The following is a 24,046-nucleotide window of genomic DNA, read 5'->3' as shown; positions in this document are numbered from 1 at the left end:
GCCTGCATCCTCACCAAGATTGCACCCGGGATGGACTCCTACCTCCTTTACTATGCCACTGCTTGCATGCCCTGGTGGTCCAGCAGTGAACCGGGACAGCAGCGATCCTCCTACGCTCCTGCCCAGTGCAGAGCCACTAAAGAAAAATGGCTGCCGCAAGTTCCCACTGCAACCTCTCCCGTTCCTACTATTACTACTAACCATTTCTGTAGCGCTACTAGTTGTACACAGCACTGTACAAATTATGTGCAGGTACTTTCTCTGTCCCTAGTGGGGTAAACCCACAATCTAAGGTGGGTTGTTTTTCTTTGCTTTATATCTGGGGCAATGGAGGGTTAAGTGACTTGCCCAGGAGCTACCCAGTTCTCCAGGATCACAGTTCACTGCACTAACCATTAGGCTACTCCTCCACTCCCCCTCTGAGATACACTCACAGCATGTGATATGAACACGAAACATAAAACACATACGTGTTCGTAATCTGTCCCTTCTAGTTTCAGGTCACAGAAGTCTGCCCAACAAGGGTCCTACTTCCCAATTGCTGGCATTGCTGTCAAAGTCCACTCCAGCCTGTAACGGGAACTGTTTATACCTTCTCAGTGTTATGCTTATATGTATATACGAGAGGTGCTTCGAATTTAAAACTGGTTTTGTTTAGCTCAAATCAATAGTAACACAGATCGACAATCTTAATTAAGATCAGATTAAAGAAATATATAGAAACTTGCAATCTGTGTCTCAGTAAGATGGTATGTTTAAAGTTTCCACAAAGTCAATACTACGTATTTATTCTAGCCTACCCCTTGTTTAGTGAATGAACTTGAACTTTGTTAGTTACTGTCAGACTGGAACTGCTCTAAAAAGAGTCTGATTTAAAACAAAATTTTACTGTAGCAGATTTCTCACCTCTGCTCAAGAAGAGATGGTCGTTTCCACCCCCCCCCCTTCCTGGCAAGGCATTCCTCTCCATGGCATATCTTTCCAGTCCCTCTGCAGGGCTGGAAGCCACCAATTATCTCTCACAGTCTCATTCTCCATCGCCTTCTTCTCCTTCTCTTTTCAATGTTCAGGAAATCTATTGTTATATAGGATTTATCTCCCTAGCTATTAATGGTAAGTTCTGTCATTGGCTGTTGACATGCTAACATAGAAGTAACGGCACTGGGCAGTTCATGACTGATTCTGCTTGATGAGGATTATGATATGGGAATTGGTCCTATGATGCAAAGACCAGGTCAGCTTAAGCATACACTAACAGGCTCATTAAAGGGGAGTCTCAGCAGACCTGCCCTCTGACTACCTTCATGGGTGTGCAGGATTGTCACAGATCACCATGACCTAAATGGACTTCGTCCAAGGTACTTCTGTCCCATGATCTCATCTAGCATAAACAACACAGCTCCATGTTGCAATACTTTTTTTTTTTTTTCAGTATACCAACTTGGATCAATAATGCTGATAAATAAGGTTCAGGCATGGTATGAACAGCTATGTAGCAAAGCCCAAGTTTAACCTAACGTTCCTATCGCCTATAGGCCCAAAACTACCCCAAGACTAACCTTAACAAGCCTATACAAAACTGGTCTTTCCATAATTAGGAGACAAGTCACTTGAATGTTTTAATGTACAGCGCTGTGTACGTCTAGCAGCACTATACAAATGATAAGTAGGAGTAATAGTAGACCATAAAAGTCTACCCTATTTTTTGCCATATTTGAGACATAGACCATAGAAGGCTGCCCAGTACTTCCCTACTACTGGAATTCTTGTCCAAACATTACCAAATTTTGTTTTGATTCCATCCTTTCAATGTTTTCAGCTCCATTACCTGGCAGGGCACTCCAGACATCCTCCAGCCTCTTCATGAAAAAGTGCTTCCTGCCATTACTCCTAAGTCTACCACCCTGTAATCTCTCCCTTTCTCTGGAAAAGATTTTTATGTATATTGATACCTTTCAAGCAAGGGTAGGTTGACTATTGAAATAGTAGGAGGCCCACTCTCCCCTAATCTCCATCTATTTAAACACTTTTGATAGGTGCTTATTGCCCAGGGCCCAGATCACTATCAGTCCAGTCCTGCTTTCAAGTATTTAAATATCTATATCATATCTCCTCTATGCCTCTAGGTTATAGGAGAACATATTCAAGTCCTCAAGTTTCTTCACATATATCTTTTGATTCAAACCCTACATCATATTTGTCATTTTTCTCTGGACCATTCAAGTCTTTTACATCCAACCTCTAAAACTAAACACAGTACTCCAAAAGACCAACAGTTTGTATAGAGACATTAACACCTCTTTTCTTTTCCGATTATACAGCACTTGTATGCAGCCTAGCATCCTTCTAGCTGTGGCCACCATCTTTTCACATTATTTTGACACCTCGAAATCTTCAGACACTATCACCTCAAGGTCTGAACAATGCTTATCAACTCCACACCCTAGCTCATATATCTCCTTTGGATTTCTACACCCCAAGTGCATCACTCTGTATTTATCTGCATTCAATTTTAACTGACAGACCTTAGAATGTTCTTCTAATTTTTGTAGATCCTTTCTTGTGTTTTGAACCCCCTCTGTATTGTCCATTCCTTCTCATTCTTCAGGATTGTCACTCACAAATATATTAAATAGAATAGGTCCCAATATGGATCCCTGAAGCATCCCACTATTCACCTTACTTTCCTTTGAATAAACCCCAATCCTTACCATCCTCTGTCCTCTCTCAGTCAACCAATCCAGCTCATTACTTTGGAACCTAACTTTAGCCTGCTCTGCTCATTCAGGAGCTTCCTGTGAGGAACTGTATCAAAAGCTTTTCTGAAATCCAAGTAGATTATGTCTAGCGCATGTTCTTTATCTAGTTCTCTGGTCACCCAGTCAAAGAAATCAATCAGATTAATTTGGCATGATTTTCCTTTGATAAATCATGTTGCCTAAGATCATGCAATTCATTGAATTCTGGGAAGTTCACTATCCTTTCCTTAAGCAGCATCTGCATGTTTTCCAACCACTTAAGTGAGGTTTACCAGCCTTTAGTATCCCATTTCTTCCCTGTCCCCACTTTTGTGAACCTCTCCTGTCTTCAAAGATCCTTAAGGGGTCCTGCGAGGATTTCTCCTGAGTTCATTCAGTATTTTGTGATATATCCTATCCTGCCTGATAGCTTTGTCCACTTTTTTGTCCAGTTTTTTAAGCTGTTCCTTCCATGAATGATGAAATACCCACTCCATTACCATATATGCCCTTGGCAGATAACTGATCCTTTTCCAGTATTAACATAAGAACATAAGAATTACCGCTGCTGGGTTAGACCAGAGGTCCATCGTGCCCAGCAGTCCGCTCACGTGGCAGCCCTCTGTTCAAAGACCAGCGCCCTAACTGAGACTAGCCCTACCTGCGTATGTTCTGGTTCAGCAGGAACTTGTCTAACTTTGTCTTGAATCCCTGGAGGGTGTTTTCCACTATGACAGACTCCGGAAGAGCGTTCCAGTTTTCTACCACTCTCTGGGAGAAGAAAAACTTCCTTATGTTCGTACAGAATCTATCCCCTTTCAATTTTAGAGAGTGTCCTCTCATTCTCCCTACCTTGAACAACCTGTCCTTATCTACTAAGTATATTCCCTTCAGTACCTTGAATGTTTCGATTATGTACCCCTGTGAACACAGAAGTATTTGTTTAGCACATCTGCTTGATGAGGCTTTTCAGCGTTTTCATCGTCAAAAGTTATGCTAAGGAGAAAAGTACTAATTTAAAGACCTAAGCAGGTACTTTGCTTCATAATTAGCTACAGAAGTAGAGGAAGGAAAGAGGGTAATACCTTCCTCCAGATTACCATGTCACAGTAAATGATAGAAGATCAGACCAGATGGACCTTTAGTCTTTATTCAGCATAAACCTATGACTATATATGTGCCACAAACTGATAGGAATGGATGATGTATTTGTTGAACTCTGATACTGAACAGATAAAACCTATCCTGTAGATAAAAGGGTCAATTCACCCAATTTGCTGCTGGGAGTAAGCAATGGCTGCATAGAAGACCAAACAGAAATCAATACTCAGAAAGGGATATCATAAAATATTAAGGTTGGTATAGCATAATAATCTCACACAGGTCACCAATGATAGGCCCCTGGCATATCTTATCACACTCAAGGATTCCATAACTGCACTCTCAACAGCCATCCAACAATAGATAGCATTCTCTATTCATCTGCCCATGCTCTGCAAGCACCCTGCTATTTTCTATAACTTAATCACTGTATATGTTGACTGACGCAGAGACTTCTAAGCCAGGATATACACTTTCTGATCTGAATAGGGATGGATGTCACTGCTCCTAGAAAGAGCAATGCATGTATAAACAAATGGACATACTTGCAAGTCAAAGAGTTACTCTTGCCTTTGTCCAATTTCTGCTACTTGAAATCAGAGTAAAGCATAATATATCATTCTCTGCTACCACCAAACAGCTCCTGCCTACATTGCTGCAGCTGATTCACTAGGAATAACACTGGAACAAGGATTTCTCCTGATGGATCTTCCTGCCATTCATACATATTTGACATGTCTTTTCTCCTGTATTTTTCTGTGGCAAGGATATAGCCCATACAGATTACTGATGGATCTTGAGCAGGGGTGTCAAAGTCCCTCCTCGAGGACCGCAATCCAGTCGGGTTTTCAGGATTTCCCCAATGAATATGCATGAGATCTATTTGCATCCACCGCTTTCATTGTATGCTAATAGAGCTCATGCATATTCATTGGGGAAATCCTGAAAACCCGACTGGATTGCGGCCCTCGAGGAGGGACTTTGACATCCTTAATCTAGAGTGTGATGCTAGAGAGCAAATGCAACTTTTCTCAAGACTAATAAATAGCTAGGTGCTTCTTGAACTCAAGTCTACTAATAAATGTCCTTTTTTAAAATGTTTTTCAGACCAACCCAGATCTTTTGAGATGTTTGATCTGGTCAGGGGCACTAAGCTTTTTGCACATGGTTGTTGGAGGACCCTCAGGATAGGTTCCAGAGGACCAGTTGTGATTATAGAGGTCATCCATTCTGGAAATATTTCTCTACACTTCATGGAGTCTGTAATTGTATTTTCATGTAGTAACGGTCTCTGGCATGCTGATTTGGCACCTCCTGTTTGTACTGTGTGTCATTTGGTCTAGTTTTAAAAGTGCCTGCTCCCTCCTAATCCTTTCTGAAATGCAGCAGGATCAAAACAGTTGAGGATGAACTGACTTAAGGTGGAGAAACTGATAACAAATAAAAAATCATAAAAACAAGTTAAAATACAGTATTTCACAGCTATATCCCTACAAAGGATAGCAAGAAGGTTTTTCATCACAACGGAGAATTTATAGGATATTCTGTATGCATACAGGAGAGCCTTTTAACTACCTGTGACTACCATTTAAAAACTGTAAATTTACAAAGCTCTAAATGCACCTGCTAATTTGAAAGAACACTTTTAAGAGTAAATGTCCAAAAAGGTTTACCTTGCAATTGCTGAAAAGAAAGATAATTCCTGCATTGCATGCTGTTGTAACAGACTCAGTGCTACTCCTAAAAATATGTGAAATGAGAAAGAGAAAAGTGGATGAAAAAGCAATTCCACGTAGGCAACATAAAATGAAGGACTATTTATGAAACTGCGTTGCACTGAAACTGAATATTCTACTTACGTTTAACATCATCTAAGGTAACAGACCCCTCTTGATCTCGTTTACCAGCAGACCTGCTTGATTTTGGAGCCAACCCACTAAATGTTCCCTCTGATGGTTTTGTAGGACCTAATAATAGTTTGAGAATGCCCATGCTTGATTTAGGTCCTGTATGTAGCTTACTGTCTGCACTGAAAGAAAAACAATTCTATATTTAATAGGCTGTCCATCTAAATATAAGTCATATTTAGAAACTTAACGTGTAAAACTAATATGGGCTAACATTTAAAGGGAGATAACTGGGAAGGAGAGGATACTACCCAGTTATCTCCTGCTGACCAGGTCCTACCTGGATTTTCAGCAGTTTGGTTGTAGTGTTAGTCCATTTAAAGGTAATACATAGAAATAAGACAAAGCAAAACTACGTAGAAATTAAGATGATATAGTTTTTATTGAACTAACTTAATAAATATTTTGATTAGCTTTTGAAGGCCAGGATAATATCTATCTGGTTATGTGCTGTTGAAAATCCAGACAGATCACCACTATCCAGATAATGGCAGGACTGGGTCAGGGAAAAGTCAGACTTACCTAGTTAGCTGCGATTTTTGACAACTAGGTAAGTCCCAAGATAAAATTAGAATAGCAGAAAGGCTGCCCAGTCCCTGATTAGCCCAGGCACTTAAGGCCCCTCCCATAGGAGGGGTCTTAGGCACCTAGGCCAATTGGAATCTTAGGCCCCATTTGCAGTGCATTCTGGGATGCACTGGGAGTGGCCTAAGATTCCAAATGCCCCCCTCCCCATGGGGGGGCCTAAGGGATCTGGCCAATCGGAATCTTAGGCCACTCTCAGTGCATCCCAGAATGCACTGCAAATGGGACCTAAGATTCCTGTTGGCCCAGGTGCCTAAGACCCCTCCTATGGGAGGGGCCTTAAGTGCCTGGGCTAATCAGGGCCTAAGGTCCCTCCCCGGTGGATCTCAAAATGGGACAGGCCCGCCATTTCTGAGAAGGCAGGCCAGCCAGCTGGAAGCATTAAGGATGCCTCCGGCCGGCCAATATTTTAAGGTAAGGGGTGCTCTAGGGGGGCTGGGGGGTCCAGCGGGGGGATGCCCGCAATTTTTGAGGTGGAGGGTTCTGGCAGGAGGGATTGGGCATCTCTCCTGCCATCGATGTACTGGGGGGGAGTTCTGGTAGGAAGGATTGGGCCCCAATGGGAACATTCCCAAGAATCAACTATTCTGCTCAACAAAGAAACATGAGAAATCAACTTCAAAACAGCTAACAAAAGCATCAAAGGAGCTCAGACAAGATCCTTGCATAGACATGAACATATATACAGAATTCTTCAAAACCCCAAAGGGCTGACTGGAATCCAAGAAACAACATGGAGAAGCATAACAAAATGAGACAGTAGGCAGGTGCAGGAAGGACAGGGCAGGAGTCTAGAATGTCTCATCTTTCTATTGGAAAATATATTTTCAAGGTAAGAACATAATCTCTTTTTCCAGTACAATAGGTGAGACAGTCTAGACCAGTGGTTCCCAACCCTGTCCTGGAGGACCATCAGGCCCATCGGGTTTTCAGGCTAGCCCTAATGAATATGCATGAGAGAGATTTGCATATAATGGAAGTGACAGGCATGCAAATCTGCTCCATGTATATTCATTAGGGCTATCCTGAAAACCCAATTGGCCTGGTGGTCCTCCAGGACAGGTTGGGAACCACTGGTCTAGACAAGTGGGATGTACAAAAGCAGTCCCAAAGAGCTAGGGCAAATTGACTGCACTGGCCCTCAAAACCGAGGACCCAAAGGCAAAGTCCTGTCTTGCCGCCACATCCACTCAGTAAAATTTAGCAAAAATGTACAGAGTGGACCACATTGCTGCCCTGCAAATCTCCTCTGAGGAGACTGCTCTAGCTTCGGCCCACGAAGAAGCCACACTTCTGGTAATGTGCCTTAACAGAGACAGGGGACTGTTTCTCGGAAAGAATGTAGTCCGATGAAATGGCTCTATAGATCCATCTGGAAATAGTGGCCTTGGAAGCAGGAGCACCCCGCTCGGAAGAATGAGTCAGCACAAACAGATGGTCAGAGACAAAACTCGTTAGTAACCTCTAGATAGCTCAAAAGAACTGCGGACATCCAGTTTTCTCAAGAGGCAATCCTGCTTCTCTGAGCCAGTAGGCTGGAAAACAGGCAAACGCACCTCCTGATTAATATTGAAAGCCGAAACCACTTTCGGCATAAAGGAAGGGACCGTGCGCAAGGAAATCCCAGTATCTGAGATCCTTAGGAAGGGATCTCAACAAGAAAGCATATACTCTTAGTCTTATTAAATAGCTTGTTCAAAGTATTGGAGCCTAAAGGCCTGGTTGTAAGGAAATGGCCCTTGGGTTCAGTACCTTCGAAGAAGTTCAGTAATGTAAGTCTTGGGTTCAGTAATGTAAGTCTGACACTGGTCTGTACATGATTACTAATGATTATGATTTTAATATTTAGGCTTGAATAGTGGACAGAATATAATCCCTTTAATGTCCCAGGGAAAACTGTTTAATTGACATACCCCTGAGCAAATTTGATGCTAGTGTCCTGAAAGTGTATTGCTTTGCTCTTCCTTGGTTTATCTTTAATATCTATTACACCATCATAGCTGCAATACAAAAAAAAAAAAAAAGTAAATCTTAACATATAAACACAGAAATGCAAAAATATATCTTTACTAAACTGTTCTAACTGCAAATTCTTGTACCATCAGCCTAGTTAAATTTTTTCTTATCCAATGGCTGGACCCAAAGCATGGTCATAGCCCAAAGGATTTTAAGATAACCAATATTCATAAATACATTCTGGCCAATATTCAAAACAATTTAACTGGCCAGAAATGGCCACTGACCAATTAAATCACTTGTTTGCTATATCCATTTTTAGCAGCATTTAACAGGTTATCTTTGCTAACAATAACTTGTTAGCGCCAAATTCTAAAGCGGCATATATAGTAGACACTGGCGCCCTATTGAGTACTGCATTAAGGGGTCCTTTTACTAAGATGCGCTAACTGATTTAGCGCACTAAAGATTAGCGCACGCTAAATGCTAAGGCTAAATGCTGCCAAAGAATATAATAGGTGCCTTATAATCTTTAGTGCGCTAAATCGGTTAGCGCACTAAAGATTAGCGCACGCTAAATGCTAAGGCTAAATGCTGCCAAAGAATATAATAGGCGCCTTATAATCTTTAGTGCGCTAAATCGGTTAGCGCACCTTAGTAGAAGGACCCCCTAAGTTTAAATTCCTTCTTTTAGCTTTTAAGGCTGTCCATCTTAATGCCCACCCTCCCACCCCTCTATTCATTTACTGTTCCCTATTCCTTGGCCCATAGGCTTCAATCTTTTAATGATCACAGGATGGTTTTGGTCCAGCCCCTACATTTTACTTTATGGCCCCATACTTATGGAATCTAGAAACATAGAAACATAGAAAATGGTGGCAGAAAAGGGCCATAGCCCATCGAGTCTGCCCCTGCCAATTATCTGCCCCCCTGTATTTACTCCCTTAAAGATCCCACGTGAGCATCCCATTTTCTCTTGAAATCCGTCACGTTGCTGGCCTCTATTACCTGCATTGGGAGTCTGTTCCACTGATCCACCACTCTTTCGGTGAAGAAGTACTTTCTGAAGTCGCTATGAAACTTCCCTCCTCTGATTTTCAGCAGATGCCCTCTGGTGGTCGAGGGACCCACGAGACAGAAAATATTATCTTCCGACTCAATGCGACCCGTGATATACTTGAACGTTTCAATCATGTCTCCTCTCTCTCTTCGTTCCTCAAGTGAATACAGCCGCAACTTTTTTAGTCTTTCTTCATATGTTAGATCCTTGAGCCCCGAGACCATCCTGGTGGCCATTCGCTGAACTGACTTGATCCTCAGCATGTCCTTACGGTAGTGTGGTCTCCAGAATTGAACGCAGTACTCCAAGTGAGGCCTCACCATGGATCTGTACAGCGGCATGATGACTTCAGGTTTCCTGCTGACAAAACCTCTACGGATACAACCCATCATTTGTCTTGCCTTGGAGGATGCTTTCTCCACCTGATTGGCAGCCTTCATGTCCTCACTAATGATCACCCCTAGATCACGTTCCGCCGTGGTCGTAACCAAGGTCTCACCATTTAGTGCATAAGTTCTGCGCGGGTTTCTCTTGCCCAGGTGCATTACCTTGCCTTTGTGAATGAGGGGAGCTCTTTCTTAAGCACTTTAAAACAGCTCTGAAAGCCTGACTCTTTTGTCAGGCTTTTAATTTGCCTAAATCAGTTTGAGAAGACTCCTTAGTTGGCAGCATTACCTAGTATATTATTTCTGCTATGAATGAATGGCTCTGTCTTATCATTTTAATTATAGTTCTTTTCTATTTATTGTTCTGTTGTTTTATTTTTGTCAACTGCTGTGCCCAGCTTTGTCAGTTAATAGCAGTATATCAAATAATAAATAAGTAAATAAAAATGCTAATCTAATCTAATCAGAGTTCTTCTATTCAGCATCCAGTCAAATAAGATTTGGAGTGGATCACAATAAGACAAACCCTAAACTAAGAGAAATTACAGAATATAAATCATTACAATTCTTTTTATTAAAGTCTAACTTCTGTTGGTTTTACTAAGGTAATATATGTTTGTTAAAATAATAATCTCTCCCCACCCCCCTTTACAAGCTGTGGTAGCGGCTGCCACACCCAAACGCTCTGATGCCCATTAAATCCCTATGGGACTCAGAGCAATTTCTGCAGCTTTATAAACGGAGCCCTAAGGCCTAGATTATCTATATATCAGCAGCCATCTAAAAAGCGGCCGATTGCGAAATATAACTAGTGTATTCTTGCTTTATTTGCTTATAAATATTCATTTATCTAACCTTGATTGGCTTGGGAAAATGGAATTTAGACTGAAAGTTAATACTTCCACCAATGACTGAGAAGCATATTCATTTCTACACATCTCAATGTGAATTATTTTTCCAGTAAAAGTAAGCACACTTACAGTATATGCTGCACTTTTCTCAATAGAACCTACCACTAAATAGGAATTAATTACAAAATTGAAAGAAAAAGCAGAAAGTTTATGCTTTTGATAGTGATTTGAACTTCAGATATTTACCTATGAAACTCAAGTGTGTTAGTTTCTTCTTTCCAGTACCAGCACCCTGTTACTGGCTTTGTAAGCTGCAAAACAAATTATATGTTTTAGTCAGCACTTAAAACACATATAATAATAATATCTTTTGTATTCTGCATATACCCATAGTGAGTATATTAGACACAAAAAATCTACACAAATGGACAGACAAAAAAAGAGCAGAGAAGATCAAAGTGGCAGAAACCACTATGCAATAATAATAATGCAGCAAAGCCTGTCTTCCTCCTATCTGCAGAAGTTCAGTGACTGGCCTTGCATCATTGGGACACCTTGGGGCTGCTGCTGGCAGGAATCTGAGGGTTCAACTTGCCTGGAGACTCCAAATTTCTGTTGAGATTGGGAAATGATCTCTGAGCAGGACCCTGCTGAGGACTGACGAAACTGTTGAGAACCACAAAAAGTACCCCAACCCCTCCCCTAGGAGTACATGATCTACTATCTGGCAAAGGGCAATGATCCACCTCACTGGCCAGAAGATCATCGAACCCTTTGCCAAAGAGCATTTGGCCTTTGAAAGGTAGCCTACTTAATGGAGCTTTGGAAGCAGAATTTCCCAACCATTGTCTAATCCAGAGCATTCTACGGGCAGAGAAAGAATAAGCAGAGACCTTGTTCATAACACTGAACACGTCATAAAGAGCACCTGCTACATAATCCATCCCTGTAATGAGCAACTGAGGGGTAAGTGACCCCCTCGTCTGATGGAGTCTGACGCAATATAGTATGGCATGTGCTTGCAACAAAGGAAGTCACTGCCGCTTTCAGCCTCAAAGCTAAGGCCTCAAACTGTCTTTTAAGGACTAAGGGAACTAAAGTCATAGAAACATAGAAATATAGAAGATGACGGCAGAAAAGGGCTACAGCCCATCAAGTCTGCCCACTCTGCTTACCCACCCCCTGTCTATGCCCTAATGACCCAATTTCCTTATCTTGACCCCCGTAGGGATCCCACATGGGTATCCCATTTATTCTTAAAGTCTGGCACGCTGTCTGCCTCGATCACCTGCACTGGAAGCTTGTTCCAATGATCAACCACTCTCTCTGTGAAGAAATACTTTCTGGTGTCGCCATGAAATTTTCCGCCCCTGAGTTTGAGCGGGTGCCCTCTTGTGGCCGAGGGTCCCTTGAGAAAGAAAATATCATCTTCCACTTCGACACGTCCTGTGAGGTACTTAAATGTTTCGATCATGTCTCCCCTCTCCCTACGTTCCTCGAGAGTGTAGAGCTGCAATTTGTTCAGTCTCTCTTCGTACGAGAGACCCTTGAGCCCCGAGATCATCCTGGTGGCCGTCCGCTGAACCGATTCAATTCTGCGCACATCTTTACTGTAATGTGGCCTCCAGAATTGCACACAGTCCTCCAGATGAGGTCTCACCATGGCCCTGTACAACGGCATTATGACTTCAGGCTTTCGGCTGACGAAACTTCTATTGATACAACCCAATATCTGCCTTGCCTTAGATGAAGCCTTCTCCACTTGATTGGCAGTTTTCATGTCTGCACTGATGATTACTCCTAAATCTCGTTCTGCTGAAGTCCTAGTTAAAGTTTCTCCATTCAAGAAGTACGTCCTGCATGGATTTCCGCTTCCGAGGTGCATGACCTTACATTTCTTAGCATTGAAACCTAGCTGCCAGGTTGAGGACCAACTTTCCAATGTAAGCAGGTCCTGCGCCATATAATTCTGTAAACTGCATTCACTTACTATATTACATAGTTTGGTGTCATTGGCGAACAGTGTTATTTTACCTTGAAGCCCTTGAGTCAGATCCCCTATGAATATGTTGAAAAGGAGTGGACCCAGGACCGAGCCCTGCGGCACTCCACTGGTCACCTCCGATATCAGAGGGAGAACCTCCGGGGGGTCGCAAGGAGCACATTGAAATTGTTACTCACGGTGGCAAACCAGGTATGGAGGTAGGGAAGGGGGGCGGGAAGTCAACAATCATCGCTAAACCTGTTTTCACAGCTTTAGCGACGATCCGACCCAATTCACAAAACAGCCCACTGCGTGTTTTTCCCCTTGATCACTCATTTTCCTATCCAGCTATGCAAATTAGCTAAAACCCCATGCAAAGTAGCCAAGCGATTGATGCACTAACATTGCTTGGCTAAGCAAAAAAAACAAAACAGGGGTTTTAGCGATTGGAAAAAAACAAATCTAGACTTGCGTGGGGGGTTTTTCATTCTTTTTTTTTTATGGCAAAATATCTATTCCATAAAAAAAAGAAAAAAGAAAAAAGTCCCCCACTGCCAATGATGACCCCACCTGAACCATCCCCCCTTCCTCCAGAATAAAAGGGCAGGAGGGATGCCCATTGACTCCTGCAACCAGATGCTTCCCCTGAACCTCCCCCCTGTACCTTTGGTAGACATTGGGAGGTGAAGGAAAGCATGGTTCCTTCAGCTTCAAGGCCCACCCGTCAAAAATGACAGGCCTTCCCCTTTCCGGTGCACCATGTGATTGGTCAATCAGGGCCTTAGGCTCCTCCCTCTGTATCCCATGAGATGCACAGGGAAGGGCCTAAGGTTTGACGTCTGATCAAATCAGGACCTTAGGCCCCTCCCCATGCATCACATGGGATACAGAGGGAGGAGCCTAAGGCCCTGATTGGCTAAGAATCCTTAAGCCTTTCCCAAGGAGAGGGGCCTTAGGTGTCTGAGCCAATCAGGTCCTCCACGTGCATCACATGGTGTACCGTAGAGGGGACTCAGAGCTGGAAGGGCTACCAAAGGGGGGGTTCGGGAAGTAGGGGTGGTGTTCGGGGGTGCATCCAGTGGCAAGAGGGAGTGGACATCCCTCCTGCCTTTTTTTTTTCGGGAGGAGGGGAAGGGGATGGTTCAGGGGGGTCTCCATTGATAGGAGGGAGTGGGCATCCCTCTTGTCAATTTTTTCTTGTAGGGGGTGGGGACAGCTTACATGAGGGAGTGGGCATCTTTCCTGTCATTTTCGCTGCTGTGGGGGTGGGGGGGTTGGTTCCCAGTGATGGGCATTGGAAAGGACTTTTTTTTTTGGTTTAATGGGGCAGATATTGTTCATGTTTAACACACGCACATCTGTCCATTAAAAAAAAAAAAAGAAAAAAAGTTTTCCTGCCCAAAACAGCTGAGTGGCAGGAGGCTGCTTTAAGGGCTTCCCCTGCCTCTCAGCTGCTTGGGCTTCCCTTTGCTGGCTTTGTGCATGTGTGAGAGTCGCTCTCAAACTGATCAATCAGACAAGAGAGACTCAAACCTTCGCATGAATCATTTCAAGCAATCTTTTTTGTACATCGATCGCTCTTTTGCAATCGGCCAGAGAATTGGCCAACAGCAATCTAGTCGGTATTATCGATTATGTTTAGTACATTCAGGCCTAAATCCCTGTGGTCTTGCATATCCTTCAAAATCACTCCATTTTCGGTAGGCAAAGAAGTTTGCCTGGTAACCTGTGTTACCAGCGAATCCAATTTAGGTGGGACAAACAGCTGTTGGAAATCAGTAGCCAGCGGATATAACTTTGTCATAGTCAGGACAACCTGCAAGGGACCCTCTGGAGCCTCTCAGTGCTACATTAACATCATTGAAATGTCAGGAGGCGAAAGAAAAAAGGTGGGTTGAGGCTTAGAAGTGCTCATGATAGAATGCTGAGCAAGAGAGGTCTGTGGGGGTTCAACCTTCAACACCTGTAAGGGCTGGAGGAGTTGACGTACAGTGAGAGACTGGAGAAACTGGGCCTCTTCTCCCTTAAAAAGAGGAGACTGAGAGGGGACATGATCGAAACATTCAAGATACTGAAGAGAATAGACTTAGTAGATAAAGACAGATTGTTCACCCTCTCCAAGGTAGGGAGAACGAGAGAGCATTCCCTAAAGCTGAAAGGGGATATATTCCGTACAAACATAAGGAAGTTCTTCTTCACCCAGAGAGTGGTAGACAACTGGAACACTCTACCGGAGTCTATTATAGGGGAAAACACCCTCCAGGGATTCAAGATAAAGTTGGACAAATTCCTGCTAAACTGGAACGTACGCAGGTGAGGCTTGACTCATTTAGAGCACTGGTCTTTAACCTAAGAGTTGCCGCGTTAGCAGACTGCTGGGCAAGATGGACCCAGCTGATGCCCTGCTGGGCAAGATTGACCCAGCAGGGGCAATTCTTATGTTCTTATGTTGGGTCCTTCCCTTGGTCCAGGATTGCCACAGACTCCTTCTGACTGTTAGCCCCAACCTGACCCTGAATCCTTCAAAAATGAAGATGAATTTTGAGGGAGTAAAGGCATTGATTCCGATCCCCAGTCTTTCTCCGACTGGACCTCTGGTTACTGCAGGTAAACCTTCAGAGATGGTACTGCGCTCTGTGAGGGCAACAGCTAGGAATGACCCCAGACGGTGCAGCTAGACCCTGATAAGCCATATAGGCTTTAAACATAAGACCAACAAAATTAGGAGTAAAAACCTGAACAGGATGCCCTAAGGACATCTGCAGGTACTCTCCTTGTTTCCTTGTGGGCCCAGAGCCGTCCATGCATCTGCACTTCACCAAAGAAGCTTCATCACTATCCAAGGGCTCTGGAAGGGATTTTTGTCTCAAAAAAATGAGCTACCTATGATTCCATCACCCTAGAGCAGGAATGTCAAACTCAATCACATAAGGGGCCAAAATCTAAAACATAGGCTAAGTCGCGGGCCAAATTTTTTATTAAGATATTTAGAGGTCCTTTTATTAAGGTACGCTAAACGATTTAATGCACGCTAAATGCGCACCTTAATATAAGGACCCCTTAGTCTTAGTAGCAGTATAGGGTTACAACCTCTCCAACCCAACGCCGGCTCTGTGATGTAAACAAAAATAAATAAAAAAGACTCTTTTCCTCTCTCTTTTAGGTCCTAGTTCACGCCAGTCAGCTGTAGTGATCCTAGCAGGCTGCCGTCAGTCTCCACAGCATGTTCCCTCTGCTGCGGTCCTCCCCTCCTCTGATGTATGGGACTGCGGCAGAGGGAACATGCTGCTGAGGCTACGTCAGCCTGCTAGGAGCCCAGAACGGGTTACAAGGATGCATACACAAAGTGTACCCTCCAAAAAAACAAAAAAAAAAACACCCCACAAATGATTTCTGCCTGTACCAAAAGGCAGAAAAGCAAAATACATGAAATGATATTTATACACATGAAATTGAATAAACAATATCAAGATTTCAAAAAAGAAAAGATAGAGCAGAAATGAAAGGCAAAAAGTAAAAAAAAAAAACAATAGAAAATTAAAATTTAAAATAAAACAAAGTCGAGGATCTGTCCATTGATTCATCAACGCAGAAGTCAGACTAACGCCGAAGATGGGAGAGCAGGTAGACCACAAGAGATCGCCCGATGTCCAACCGTCTCTAGTTCCCAATGAAAGGAGAATGGCGCATAACAGCCTCAGGACTCCCGACCGCGACAGAGGAATAGCTGCCTGGCTCACTGTCAGTCGCTCCCAACAGGGCCGACTTACCGGTCTGCAGAGATGAAGCACAATGCTGACATCTAAAAGGAAGCCTCCATTCTCTCTCTGTGAGTGGGAAACCGCTTTGGTCTTCGACTTTCCTGCCTTCCCTCCAGCCTTAAATCGGCAACCTGCTGTGGACCCCATGCAGATCACACTGTCAGCAGCACCTTACCAAACCCCATTCTCTGGCATCCTCCCCACAGCGATCTCCCTGCAACAACAAGAGGGGGGAGGATCGAAAGGCGAGGTAGGTGGTGGGAAGGCCAGCGGGCCAGCTTCACTGAAATTTTTAAATTGTCTGGCGGGCCACAGTTTGACATGTTTGCCCTAGAGGGACTAGAGGAGGCTTAGCCCAGAGCTCCCACTCCCTCATGTGCCCCTTGGCACATGGAACACGGACACTCCTCAGCCAGCCATCTCCTCTTTTTAGCTCTCTCTCCCCCTGCCATTCAGCATTCTCTCTGTCTCTCTCTCCTCCTATTGATAAGGGCAGGTTTCCTATCACTATTCTTCCTGGTTAAGAAGTTTAGTGAATTTCATTCTTTCCAGCCCAATGGCTGTTGGAGAGAAAAGACTGTGTCCATCTAGGGATAAAATAATTGATGGACATTGGACAGCCAAGGCCAAAGATGCCAGGTGGAAGGGTAGCAGTCTTGTTCTGAGACACAATCAAACTATGCAGAGTCACCACCTCTTACCTGTCTGAGAGGCCAATGCTCAAAGGTTTGTGATAGAGTGAAACTCTACCGCAAAACTAGCGCTGAAAAATGACTGCAGCGTGCTTAAAATAATGAGCATGCAAATTCATGCCACATTAAAATCATGGCGGTAATCTGATGCTCAACGCAAAATGTCAACTTCCTGTTAGTGCCTTGAGCACAACTGGCTCAGACATTTGACAGGAAAAGTTGAGATTTTAAACAAAAGAGCAAGCATGCCACAGCAACATCCCCCTAACACATACCCGACAAACATCCCCCAACTCGACACCTCTTCCTCCCTCCCCAAATGTATCCCTATGCCCTCTTATTGCCTCTTCTCAGCCCCCATCCCCTCAGTTCCCTGCCTCGGCACAAAATGCCCTAGTAGTCAAATGGTTCCCTAAGTCCCCACCCCTCCCAGTCACAAATTGCCCTGAAGAATATAAATTCTATTGTAGTATCTCTCTCTTTCCCTTCCTCTCCCCTCACTCCCTACAGTCTTTCTTACTTTGTTTCTGATTCACACAGGCAGCTTTGAGCAGCGGGTGGGCAGAGGGGGCTTTCTTCTGGCCTGTCACAGAGAGATGCAACAAGAAAGTAAGGAAGATTACGGAGAAAAAGGAAAAGGGAGAGATACCAGATTCGGCCAAAGGACTGCGAGGAAAGAAGGGAAAGGAAGAAATGCTGGATTCAGCTAGAGGACTGTGGTGTGGGGAGGAGAAGGAGAAGACATGAAAAGGATGAAATACTGGATACCGAGAGTAGGCCAGCTGTATTTTAAAAAAAACAATCTGTATGGTGCGCTCATGCATGCAGCATGCAGAGGTCTTCTAGGTTGTAAAATCGTATTGAATGGATTGGTGGATTTAAAACCCTCACACAGCTCATTTAATTTCTCTGAATATATAATGAAACTTTTCATAACAACACATGCAGGCTTTAATTTCTGATATCACTCTACAGGTTACTCAAGTTAGAAGTTGAATGGAGATTGCCCTAAAGTGCAAATTTTCACGTCATTTACCCAGGTAAAAAGACTGGGTGAAAACAGTCACCCTTTCTTGAATAAAAGTACACACTGGCATATGTTTAGCCATAGGAACAAATGGTGGAATGAGGTCAGGGAAGGCAACAATGCACCTAGTTTTGCATTTTCAATACTATATACAATATGTTATTTCCATAGGGGAAAAAAGACCTATGGAAAAAAATCTGCAGAAGAAGCACGTGCAAATCTCTGCAGCTACTTTTTCCAGGGGAATTTTCAAGTAGAAAGTCCTTCCCTCTGAGAACTGGTGCAAGGTTCATGGAGACACAAATTTTGCACTTATCTGCAAGGTTTTCAAAACTGGTCCCTAAATTCTCTGTGTCAGTTATGGCAGCTGAGTTTTAGAAAAGTTTAGAAACTTACGCCTTCCATGTTTTACATTAATCCCGATCAACACCTGCAGGGAGATCCGGCCCTGTCCAGTGGCTCACTCCTCCAGCCATTGTTTACTATGACGTCAGGTGCCGTCTTGGCAACTGTTGCCCAGCACTAGTGCCAGACGTACTATAATTATTGTATTTGTAAGCTTAATGTACTATTTACAATCAATAAATACAAAACAGCTAATGGCATAAGCTAATTTGTTTTCTCACTAATTTAATCTAATATTCTGCAGCACAGGCTGCAGGGACAAAAACCTGCATGTACAGATAAAAGAACTTATTTGCTGTATCCAGTCTAGTTTGTTGTGTCTGGACTGTCTTCCAGTTCTACTTCCTGGTTGCTTGCAACCAATCAGCAGAGTCTTATCACCTGCCTTATGTAGCCAATCAACTAAACCTAAGCCATTCTTTCTGCCAGGCTTCCTACAATAAGGCTGGGAGCACAGATGAAGTTTATCCTCTTTCTGTCACTACCTTCTATTGTAATTTCTAATTGCTGTTAGATTTAGGTTCATGATAATTTTTACACATGTTTCTAAAGTAATACATCAGACCTTCTAAACCCTTTTCTGGCACATTTTCAAGTTTGCTTAATCCTCAAGGTACACTGAACTCAATTTTGATGGTTCTCACGCCTTCTCCCATCCAGGGGACAGCTGCAATTTTCCCCTGCGTGCGTCTCATTCAGCTAGATTTATGATGAGGTCTGATTATGCAGAGCCCTGCAGGATTGTTTATTTATTTTAATTCTATTAAAATTGATTAAAGGCATTTGAAGAAATCACTGAAGGTAGTGTACAACAAGTGTAACTGGATATAGGCAATTTATAATTAAAGTGACAATATGACCATAATAAAATGTTCAGCTTTCAGCACATAGGGGTCCCTTTTACTAAGGCGCACTAGCAGATTTAGTGCACGACAAAGAAACAATAAACCCCAATGGTTCACCGCGGAGATCTCGCACCTCATTAAGGAGAAGAAAAAAGCGTTTCTCTCCTACAAGCGCACGGAGAAAAGAGAGGCAAAAGTAGAATATAGGACCAGGTCTACAGCGGTCAAAATGGCAGTTAGGGAGGCAAAACTTCGAGTGGAAGAAATTCTGGCAAAAAACATTAAAAAGGGGGACAAATCCTTCTTCAGATATATTAGTGACAGAAAAAGGAACACAGGCGGGATAGTACACCTTAGAAGACCGGACGGAAGTTACGTGGAAGCAGATTCCGATAAAGCCAAACTACTGAATGAATACTTCTGCTCAGTCTTCACCTGTGAGGCACTGGGACACGGTCCGCAGTTGAAGGCAACACAAAGCACAGAAGAACCGTTTCAGAATTTTGAGTTCACACCAGGTGAAGTTTACAGTGAACTGGCAAGACTCAAGGTGAACAAAGCCATGGGACCAGACAATTTGCACCCAAGAGTGCTCAGAGAATTGAGCGATGTCCTGGCGAAACCGTTGGCTGAGCTATTCAATCTCTCCCTAAGTAAGGGGAAAGTTCACCTGGACTGGAAATTAGCTAATGTCGTTCCTCTGCATAAAAAGGGTTGCAGGGCAGAGGCTGCGAATTATAGACCGGTGAGTCTCACATCAGTAGTGTGCAAACTCATAGAAACACTAATTAAAAGCAAATTGGACACGATCTTGAATGAAGGGAATCTTCGGGATCCCAGTCAGCATGGATTCACCATGGGTAGGTCCTGCCAATCCAATCTCATCAGCTTCTTTGACTGGGTAACAAGAAAGTTGGACTTGGGAGAGTCTTTGGACATCGTGTACCTGGACTTCAGTAAAGCTTTTGACAGTGGAGAGACACTAACTGCATGGGTCAATGATTGGCTGAGTGGCAGACTTCAGTGGGTGGTGGTTAATGGTACCCTCTCTAAAACATCGGAGGTGACCAGTGGAGTGCCGCAGGGCTCGGTCCTGGGTCCACTCCTTTTCAATATATTCATAGGGGATCTGACTCAAGGGCTTCAAGGTAAAATAACACTATTCGCCGATGACGCCAAACTATGTAATATAGTAAGTGAATGCAGTTTACAGAATTATATGGCGCAGGACCTGCTTACATTGGAAAGTTGGTCCTCAACCTGGCAGCTAGGCTTCAATGCTAAGAAATGTAAGGTCATGCACCTCGGAAGCGGAAATCCATGCAGGACGTACTTCTTGAACGGAGAAACTTTAACTAGGACTTCAGCAGAACGAGATTTAGGAGTAATCATCAGTGCAGACATGAAAACTGCCAATCAAGTGGAGAAGGCTTCATCTAAGGCAAGGCAGATATTGGGTTGTATCAATAGAAGTTTCGTCAGCCGAAAGCCTGAAGTCATAATGCCGTTGTACAGGGCCATGGTGAGACCTCATCTGGAGTACTGTGTGCAATTCTGGAGGCCACATTACAGTAAAGATGTGCGCAGAATTGAATCGATTCAGCAGACAGCCACCAGGATGATCTCGGGGCTCAAGGGTCTCTCATACGAAGAGAGACTGAACAAATTGCAGCTCTACACTCTTGAGGAACATAGGGAGAGGGGAGACATGATCGAAACATTTAAGTACCTCACGGGATGTGTCGAAGTGGAAGATGATATTTTCTTTCTCAAGAGACCCTCGGCCACAAGAGACCCTCGGCCACAAGAGGGCACCCGCTCAAACTCAGGGGCGGAAAATTTCATGGTGACACCAGAAAGTATTTCTTCACAGAGTGGTTGATCATTGGAACGAGCTTCCAGTGCAGGTGATCAAGGCAGACAGCGTGCCAGACTTTAAGAATAAATGGGATATCCAAGTGGGATCCCTACGAGGGTCAAGATAAGGAAATTGGGTCATTAGGGCATAGACAGTGGGTGGGTAAGCAGAGTGGGCAGACTTGAGTAGCCCTTTTCTGCCGTCATCATCTAAGTTTCTATGCTTCTAAACGCTAGCGCGTCCATTATATTCTATGGACGCGTTAGCGTTTAGCGCACACTAATATTTAGCATGCGCTAAATCGGCTTAGTTAAAGAGGGGGATAATTATGTAAGAAGGAATCCCTTTGTATCCCGGCTGCTGGGTGGGAAACACAAGTTATTTTTATTTGTGGGCCGTGAGCCGGGACCAGATCCTTCTGGCAGACCTCAGCAAGCACTTCCACACTTCTTTCACCCTTGAAGGACTTCAGACCATATAGGTAGTTATGCATAAACTGAACTCCAACTTTATTTTAATTCTCTCCAATGGGGCAGAGGCACTTCTTTAACCATACAGTTACTCACCAAAAATAACAACCTATTTACAAAGTCTCTTTCAATAAATTGGTAACGTTGGTATATCTCCTTTTGTTAAGATCCTCCATGCTGGAAGGAATCAGATCTATTGGTGGAGATAGCCCAAAAGAAGTCTCCCGCCCAAGGCAAGAGCTTAAGAAACCTCTGCTGATGTCATTCACAATAATAATGTGAATCCACCATTCAGAAAGATTCAAGTCCTGCCTGGGCTCTCAATCACTGTTAGAACTGTTTGTGGTATGGCGGTATATAAAAATAAAGTTATTATTATTACATTTTTAGAAATTGCTGGAAACCCAAACTGCAAACTGCCCTTTGCATGCTCTTTACTGTTCACACACTGTGCATATCAAGTATTACATTGCATACATTTCTACAGATTAAGCATCCCTAAACTGGTTGCATACTACAGTGATGATAGTTACCCCCTTTAACACTGCTAATGTTCTTTACCTAGGTTGTGGTCAGTAGCGTAGCAAGGTTAAGAGGCACCCAGATCAGTGGCGCCCCCCTGCACCCTCCTCTATGCCCTCCCTCCCTGCTCCTTCCCTTCCTTCCCCCTGTACTTCTCTAAATCTTCGCCTGCGGAAGCAGCTTCTCTAGCCTGCTGCTTGCGCTGGCATTGGCTTTCCCTCTAATGTCACTTCCTGGCCGGCATAAGCAGCAGCCCAGAGAAGATGCTCACGCTGACAAAGATTTAAAGAGGTACCGGGGGGGGAGGGAAAGGGGCAGGGAAGGAGCGTGAGGGGGCAGAGAGGAGGGGGCAGGGGGTTGCCCGAAGGTTCAATTTCAGCAGCTGGCCCGGGGAAGAGGTAGGAGGGGGAATCGGTTCACTAACAACATATCAGCAATTTAATGTCTGAGTTCTTTTAGTACTCAAACAGCTTTGAATGGAGGCTAAGGTAGGGCTGCTGACAGAGCTAGATTAAGGTATGGGCAATCTAGAATCCTAAAAAAAAATCCATAATTGGCAATCCAAAGCTCCTGAGACCTCAGCATATCTGATAGCTCCCCCCCCCCCCTAAATATTTGGGCCCAAGGTATGTGCCTAGATTGCCCATACCTTAATAAATTGCTGATATGTTGTTAGTGAACCTGTTGCTAAAATTGTCTGTAATATCTGAAGATTGGAGGGTGGCCAATGTTATGTTGATTTTTAAAAAGGGTTCCAGGGGAGATACGGGAAATTACAAATCAGTCAGCCTGACTTCAGTGCCAACCAAAACAGTGGAAACAATAAAAAAATAAAATTGTGGAACACAAACATGATTTAATGGGAGAGAGTCAGCATGGGTTCAGCAACTTCCTGTTCCCGCACAGGCAGAACACTGCAGAGAGAAGGCTTTGGGGCAGGCCGAAGGTAGCAGGCTCACATCATTTAAGCTGCCAGATGCCTGAAGATTGAAATTACAGCACTGGAGGAGGTAAGTAGAGGACAAGAGGGAGCTACTTAACTCTGGGATGAGGACTAGAAGCTGGCCTGAAGGGAGGGAGTCCAAAAAGCAGACAAACTCCAGTTCAGAAAACTGGAACAATCCTCTAAAAAGAGGACATGTCCGGGTAAATCTGGACACTCGTATGGTAACGCTAAACTTAAGCAATTTTAAAATAGCCCCCTTAAACTCCCTCGCTAAGTGAGCAGAGTTCTTAAAATATAGTCCCTGAGCTCACCTATTTAAGTCTATCTTTCCCCAATTTTATAAGCAATTTCCCAGCAAATTCTTACCAGTGAAGATCTCTCTGTCTCTGGAAGTCCTCTCACAGCACCTCTTCTGGACCTATCACTTTGTCACATTATCTTCCAGTTTGCACTGAGAGTCCCAAATTCCTGCCCAGTGGTAGAGTGCATGTCCTTATTTCCTGTTTATCTTTTTTTTTTCCATGCATGCTTTGCATCCTATGTACAGAATGAGAAAGAGAAATCAACAAAGACAGCTCCCCCAGAGCTCAGCTGCAAGGAAGACTAGAGAAATAAACCGCCAAACGTTGATGTAAAAACAGCTATATATATATAAGAGCTGACGTCAGAGGGAAGGCTTGTGGGTCAGCTACATGCAGCGTGTGAATCACTACCTGCACATCCCCCCAACAAGCCGCTGAAGGCAGATGGAGCAAGTGCAGCTCAAACAAATAAGGGGACACAAACTTTCTGGGACAAAGGAAGAAAGGAGGTGGGGGAAGGAGCGCATTGGAGGGGCATGATTCTGGGGCAACGGCTGGAAGGCAGGGAGGGGGCAGGGCAGGATTAATTCTTCGAGGGCCCCTAGGCATACAAGTACACTGGGCCCCCTAGCTCCCCACCCCATCCCCTG

At 43.8% G+C, this 24,046-nt stretch overlaps 1 protein-coding gene across 3 annotated transcripts in view; it reads right to left on the bottom strand.

Moving 5' to 3' along the window:
* PPP1R36 (protein phosphatase 1 regulatory subunit 36) overlaps positions 1-23,615 on the bottom strand; it is an 86,798-nt gene extending 63,183 nt beyond the window's left edge. Inside the window, exons 1-5 of one of the 3 annotated variants that reach the window (XM_033950959.1) lie at positions 23,461-23,615; positions 10,831-10,895; positions 8,245-8,331; positions 5,699-5,868; positions 5,513-5,579 (exon numbers count right to left, since the gene is read on the bottom strand). In XM_033950959.1, coding sequence (XP_033806850.1) covers positions 5,513-5,579; positions 5,699-5,831 — 200 coding nt within the window. In that variant the 5' untranslated portion in view covers positions 5,832-5,868; positions 8,245-8,331; positions 10,831-10,895; positions 23,461-23,615. Of the gene's footprint in view, positions 1-5,512; positions 5,580-5,698; positions 5,869-8,244; positions 8,332-10,830; positions 10,896-18,444; positions 18,673-23,460 lie in introns of those variants that run through there. The other 2 variants (XM_033950960.1, XM_033950957.1) reach the window with 2 other exon arrangements.
* Positions 23,616-24,046: the final 431 nt, after the last annotated feature.

Source organism: Geotrypetes seraphini, chromosome 7 (assembly GCF_902459505.1).
Source record: "Geotrypetes seraphini chromosome 7, aGeoSer1.1, whole genome shotgun sequence".
Lineage (NCBI taxonomy): Eukaryota > Metazoa > Chordata > Amphibia > Gymnophiona > Dermophiidae > Geotrypetes > Geotrypetes seraphini.
The sequence above is the reverse complement of the archived record's forward strand: the minus strand, read 5'-3'. Positions and strand labels throughout refer to the sequence as shown.